At 34.8% G+C, this 6,846-nt stretch overlaps 1 protein-coding gene across 9 annotated transcripts in view; it reads right to left on the reverse strand.

Annotated features, from left to right (window-relative positions):
* CEP170 (centrosomal protein 170) overlaps positions 1–6,846 on the reverse strand; it is a 71,861-nt gene that overhangs the window by 16,324 nt on the left and 48,691 nt on the right. For 4 of the 9 annotated variants that reach the window (XM_031060231.1, XM_031060220.1, XM_031060211.1 and 1 more), the window contains 2 exons: positions 2,939–2,989; positions 1,064–1,298 (listed from right to left, as the gene is read on the reverse strand). In XM_031060231.1, the coding sequence (XP_030916091.1) occupies positions 1,064–1,298; positions 2,939–2,989 (286 nt within the window). The remainder of the gene's footprint in view (positions 1–1,063; positions 1,299–2,938; positions 2,990–6,846) is intronic. The other 5 variants (XM_031060240.1, XM_031060217.1, XM_031060214.1 and 2 more) reach the window with 3 other exon arrangements.

The following is a 6,846-nucleotide window of genomic DNA, read 5'->3' on the forward strand; positions in this document are numbered from 1 at the left end:
CATATACACACAGTCCTTCCTATAACCATCTCTAACTTCAGACTTCTGAAAAGAAAGAGATGTTCTAAGAAGACTATTTTGAAAATGTTTATTTCATTATTTGTCCAGATACTATGAGCCTCCCTTAGGTATATTCTGCGTGCCTCTCAGGTCTCTACATCTTCCCTGTGCACAGATCACAACAAAAAAACAAATGTTGAAAAATATTACCAAAATCAGGAAACAAAAAGTAATTAATCACAGTAAGCAAAACACTTCCAAAGTATTAAGGAAATACTCTACACTATTAAAATTAATCTTAAAAGGAAAACATATTTCTTGTTTAGGGTTCCAAATTAAGTTCTGTGAAAATCTTTGGAACCTGAACACTGACTTCTAAGTATTAAATAACATTTACATGCTCACACAAGCTCTCTGAAGTTTTCACTGCTGGGTGTTGCATGATATGGCAATAACTGGTTACCAGAATGTGCAATTAACTTTTCCTTGGCTCACTTGAAGCAGAGTAGTGCCAGCAATGACAGAGGTATTGATATACTAATCTCATGGACTTGCAACAAAAAAAAAAATTGTTTTTGTTGAATACTCATGACTTAAATCAGAAAGTACCTAACATGAAATAATGTCCTGATAAATCAAAAATAAAAATGAGAACATGGTCTCTCACATTCCAAAGCTTACTTTTTTCTCTCCCTATCACCTGTGATTGATCTGAAATTTTACCTCAATATGTAAAGGTAGTACAAAATCGCATACACTTCAGCCTTGGGAAATACACAAAGTACCTCTGCAAGTCCCAATAATGCAACTAAAAGTTCATCGTCTGGGACTTGGCTATCATAAATCAGAAGTTACTATCATTTTCCACTAAAAAGAGATGTTCTGGTGATGTGAGTGTTCTGCCTGCCAGACACTTCTCTCGTAAGAAGAATTTTAAGTAACTCATTCAGTTAGTGAAGGAAAGCAGTAAGGAGTGACAGAGCAAATCCATCAGCCCCCTTTGTCCTCCATGTGCACCTGGGTACAAACTCTGTTATTTTGGGAGCACTCCTTTCAAACCAACCTTGCTATCTCTTCCCGGTGGGCAGTCCAGTCACGAATGTAGTCTTCCTGCTCCTTTATCCTGTGCTTGAAGGTGTTGCTGCTTTGAGCTGCTGTCCCAGCGCTCTGCAGTCGCGTGGTTTTCAGGGCTGGAGAGGTACGCAGACGGGTATGTTTAGGGGAGTTACGGTTTGATCCGAACTCATCTTCTGAGGTGGAAGCATAATCTGTAGGAAAGCGCCTCCATCTTGCACTTACTAAATTAGTTTAATCATTAAAAAAGAATTATTATGGCATCTTTAATAAGAGAAAACAGCATTATTTCAGTAACATCACAAAAAATAGACAGCTATTTATTATCCATCCCCAGGTACCTCACAAAAGGTTTATTTACTATATCTTTAAAAGAAAGCTACAGAATTTGTGTTAAATAAAAAATATTGATTAATAAAAACATAAAACTAATGCTCTTTGTATAGTGATGAGTAAAGTAAGATGTAAAAGCCAGTGATTGTATATGAGCTCAAATAAACTGTATTACAAAACAAGGGCCCAATTCATTAACATTTAAGTATATAGTCAGATTGCACTTTTTCTGCAGATTTTTTTCCCAAATTTCATTCAAGGTTTATGTGATACACAAAAAAGAAAATTAAGAGATATGAAGGAGGGATGGAGCTGGCACCAAGCCTGGAATGCACGCTTACATAAGGGAAGCGTAAAATTCCTAGATGACACACAGGTATTTTCCAACCTTAATGATTCGATGCTTATGTGTTTAGTACAGAAAAAGAATATGCAAAATTAATATTGTGTTACAAAAATCTGTAGCACTTCCATAAGAAAAGTAGCCTCAGAGAAAGAAGTATATATTCTGATATGCAGCACATAAAGCATTATACAGCCATGTTGCTGAGGACAGCCTGAAGTACAGGAGAACTGGAACTAAGTAGGAGGCTCTTGTCCCCTTATGAATTCCTGAAGTCTAGAAAATGGATTTCAGATGTGCTGTCCTCAGGCATTTCCAGCAGGAAGAGATATCACCAAGTGTAAAGAAATCCCCATCACCACAGCCTGCTAAATTGTTGCAGGGGATTTAATACCCCAAATTCATTGACATTCATGAGGCTCTGTAAGTACTGCAGAAAATGAAATAAGTGTGTGACCACCTATTGGTGATTGAAAAAGAATAGAATCAAATTATGTAAACTGGTTTTTTAGTATTAAAAAATGCAAGAATTAATAATGATTTCTCCTGATATATTAAAAAACGAGCATTACAAATGAAGCATACACCAATATGAATTTAAGTAAAAAATAATGGAAGTAATTTTTGTGTAATGCAAAGATTATAGTATGTAGACTATGACACTGGTGTATAAGCTTACATCCCTTCCCTCATACAAATAATGAAGTTTCAACTGCTGAAAATAAACATGTGCTTGTGCAAATTTTTCAGGTTTAAATGTGGGTTTCAAATGATATCTAGTTCTACTTTTTTCTTTTAATTTTCTCACTTTATTGTAGAAAGTGACAATGTCTCTCCAATCACTTTCTGATCTCTTTTTTGGAGGCTTCAAAGTTGTTCGATCTTAGGGAAGTAAAACATGAGCAGAAAAAGTACATTTCCCACCAACAGCATGCAAGCAATGTGTGACCAAGTCCAAAGAGATTTATGAGTTGGGCCCACATTTTTTCGTCCATTTTTATTTAAATTCTTTGTCCCAGTTCAAATTATAGTCCTCAAAATAATTATAAAACTTATGTTAAAATCTCTCAAGTGAGATAGTTCAGCAACTCAGCACTGTACAATGAGCATATGTAATAATACATTTAAAAACTAAAAATTGAATGAGAAGTGAAATATCAGAAACAGATTTGATTTCTAGTACTCTACCACTGTAAGTTTCAACATCAGGGTCTGGGTCTGGGAGAAGCTTGGATTTCTCTGTGTACAAAATAGTGTTTTATCACGTTAATTCAATTTAAAACATTCAGATTAGAAGCATTTGCTTAAATAAAATATATTTATGGAATTAGTCTTAGGTCCTCTTTTCCACCCACACTTTTTTAGGAAAAGATTATACTTTCAATCAAAAATACTGAATTTTGTAAAGGTTTAAACATTTCAGAGATACTAACTGAAATGAAATAATTAACAATCATTTGTAACATTACATAGTAGCATAAAACCCCTATTTTTAAGACCATTAAATTTTAAGGCCTTGAAATGTTGGGGTGTTACACATGATCAATGTGTTTCTCTTTAATATGAGGACAAAATTACTGTAGGCCTAGTGGTAAAAATCTCAAAGTTGTGAAACTCATGGCAAGCATATCCAAGCATGTTTCCCAGTGAGGTAGCTATACATTTGCACATATATGCTTTTGATACTATCTTTAAATTATGCAGGCCCAAAATGTCACTCTAGTTTATGTACATTTCTGAAAGCTGTTGTGCAGTTGCTTATCTCAGACACCAAAGACTGAATGTCAGTACCATTAACTAGAAAATCCTCCAAAAACCCTGGCTAAAATTATCAGCACTCAAATCTAATTTAGTGACTACTTTGTGAGAAGTATAATATCCTGACAACCATTAAGCTGGCAAGTTTGGACAACATACTTTCACTTCAAAGATCCGAGAATAAATTTTATTGAATATATTCCTTATACTCCTTAGAATGTATTCTACTCTCATTGAGGCATTAACTTCTCAAGGTGCATCCATTTCCAAGCTCCTATTACTAAAATCTACTTAGTAAGGGCTGTTTTTTTTTCAATTATCAATTTCTTTTCCCCCACAGTTACCGCAACAGCTTTGATCAAGGTATCTGCCAGCTATTTGCAATGACAGCTAGGTCAGCAAGGCAGCAGAGGTGCCAAACACAGCTGGCTGCTCAAGGTCTCTCTGTTCTGACTCAATGCCCAATTTTACAGTTGCAGCTTAGCATCTTTGCATGGCTGATCCTGCCGTTTGTATTCCCGATACACAGTTCCTTCTGTAATATCATCTTCAGTTTCCCTCTGTTGTTGTGAAAATAGGTCTTTGGTCTCCTCTGTTTTCATTGATCACACTCTACTGTTTGATGATGCAGTGCCTTCAACAGACCTTTCACTGTGCTATAAAGTTACTAATTCTGCTTCATGTGTCTTCACAGTGTTCTCAGTTATCAAGCCTCCTACCACAGAAACACTCTGCTAATGACTTCAATGCTAACAGTTCTCACCCTAGATGTTGCATTTATCTGTTTGCCCTTTCATATAAAAGTAAGCAATACTTCACTGCATCAAGGATTAGAAATGATTCTTGAAATTACAGACTTGCTGCTAGCTCTGACAATTTTAACCCTATCATGTTGTAATTCATCCACATGAAGTACAAGACAATAAAAAAAATCCAGAAACTACATCTTATTCTTGCTTTCTTTTTACAGGTATATGTGTCTGAACATTGATTTGGGAAGTGCAGAAAAAACTTTCTCTTTGTGGACTGGATTTAAGAGGCTGCCAGTGTTTACTGATCTACAACGTGGTAGTGTTAACTAACCTCTGATGTACTAACCCATGGAACATATTTAACATTTTGAGAGCAGCTAGTGCTCTGGTAAAGGAAACAAAACCCCAAACTCAATACTGGTAATAATCATTCATTTTCCAGCCTTTCTATGTCCAGGGAGAGAAGAAAATCCATTCCTGCTATGCCTTGATTAAGTGTGCCTGAATAAAACATATTCAAACAGTTGAGGTGCTTTAGTCAAGCACTTCATTAGTACTTTCCAAAAGTGCTAAAATTAATTGTTGACTTTTCTAAAAACAAAATTAAACTGAAGAATTAAAAGTGGCCTATATATAGTTGGAGATGCATTTATACATATACTCCTATATACACTAGCAGATTACACCACTTTCAAAGCAATTCAAATTTTCCTAAAGAATAACCTAAATAAATCAGTAAAAAAATTATACAATAATGTTACTGATACAAAATTCAGAACTCTGAATCCAAAACAGTAGTAATAATATTTTTTACTTATGTATTAAGAAGACTTAATTTGGTTTATTTAGCAGTGATTTTGTTTTGAAAGTATCTGACTGCTTCATTAATTACTTTCAGATTCTGGCCCTTAACTGATACAGTTTTATAAGACAGAAGCTACTACTACTGTAGTTTTTTCTAACAATGGTCTTTTAAAATTACCTAGATTATTATGTTGGGGTACCCATGAGAAGATGGCACCTTTTCTCTCTTGAAAACAGTGCTTTATACCAGCTACACTAAACTTTTACTGTGTGACATGGGGAAATGAACATTTAGCAAAAACAGTAAAGTGATAGACTAATAGAGTGATAAGAGAAAGATACACTCACTTCCCTTAACAGAAGCAGCAAACCACTTCAATGCAGCAACCTGGGGAAAGTTTAGGAAGTCTGCAATACTTCACATGGACACAAAACTCAAAGTTCATAGAGTTTTGTGAAAAACAAAAGCAGTGAAGTGACAAAAAACAGCTGGGCTTTATCTTTTCAAAAAAAAGCATTATCATATTGTGGACTAGTATTCAGTATTAAAATAAATATATAGAAGGCTTAACTGACACTTCCCTACTCTAGCATTGCCACCTTTCAGGCTGCATCATCAATTCAAAATTTTGATTAAAATTGAAAACATGCTGTTTTTCCAATTATATCTTACAAGGAAAGACTGAATTTTTGTTTGAAGTGTCACCTTGTTTTTGGCACCTTTGTAGACACCTGTCATAGAATCAGAGTCAACTCTACAGTTCAGCAATGTACCTCAGCAGAAATTTCTATTAAGCCAATAAATGACACAGCAAAACTAACTACCTGGGGAATATACAACGCTAAGAATCCTGACATGATCCACTTATGATATACAAACAACAGAAGGACAGCAGGAGTGTGGGAAATTATGTGTCACAGTGGCTTATATCAAGTCTAAATGGGATGCAGCAAAATTTCAGTGCACTACAAGGCTGGAAGCTAATCTACTGATTTTATTCTGATACTATGGATTGACTGCAAATATGGTAAAGCTGCCAGCATGACAATTCTAAAAGCAAGCAGACATTTATCTTAGACACTCATTTCACAAGAAAGTTCGCATTTTTATAATTGCCACATTTTATTTTGATAGATTCAATATTGCTGTTGAAAAAACCTATCAGCTTTCACACTGCTTGCACTAAGAATGCTATGTTAACTTCTAACAGAATAGTAGGTTAAAATTCATAGACTGTATGGATTCTTCCTTCCAAATGTAAGACAAAGTAGAATAATCACCACACCAAAAACAGATCAACATGAGCTGGAAATCATGATGAACTCCTAAATTGCCATGATTTGGAACACAAAATGGGAAATAATCCAAGATAAGGTAAACCCTTCAAAAGACATTTCTTTATGATATTGAGTTAGGTAGTACATAGTTTTTCAATTTGTTACTTCGACTTTATTATTCTTATTAAAAAAATCTCTGATTGCCTATTTACAAGACTACCTATAAATAAATATTCTATCTCCTAGTGTTGCTGACCTTCTGAACTTCTACTATCATGATTTGAGCAAAGAGATCTTGGGTCTGGTTTTGCACTAAAACAAATTATTGTTGATGCATTTGACTGTCCCAATTCAGTTCTGTCTTAGAGATTTCAAGATGAAAGCATACCCAAAGAGTTAAAGGATTACCATTTTCTTGGCTTTATGATTTTAAATGAGAAACCTCTACAATGCCATGGAAGCCTCTTACTCCAAAGAAAAAGACTGTATCAACTAAAACTCAAC

Source organism: Geospiza fortis, unplaced genomic scaffold (genome assembly GCF_000277835.1).
Source record: "Geospiza fortis unplaced genomic scaffold, GeoFor_1.0 scaffold41, whole genome shotgun sequence".
Classification (NCBI taxonomy): domain Eukaryota; kingdom Metazoa; phylum Chordata; class Aves; order Passeriformes; family Thraupidae; genus Geospiza; species Geospiza fortis.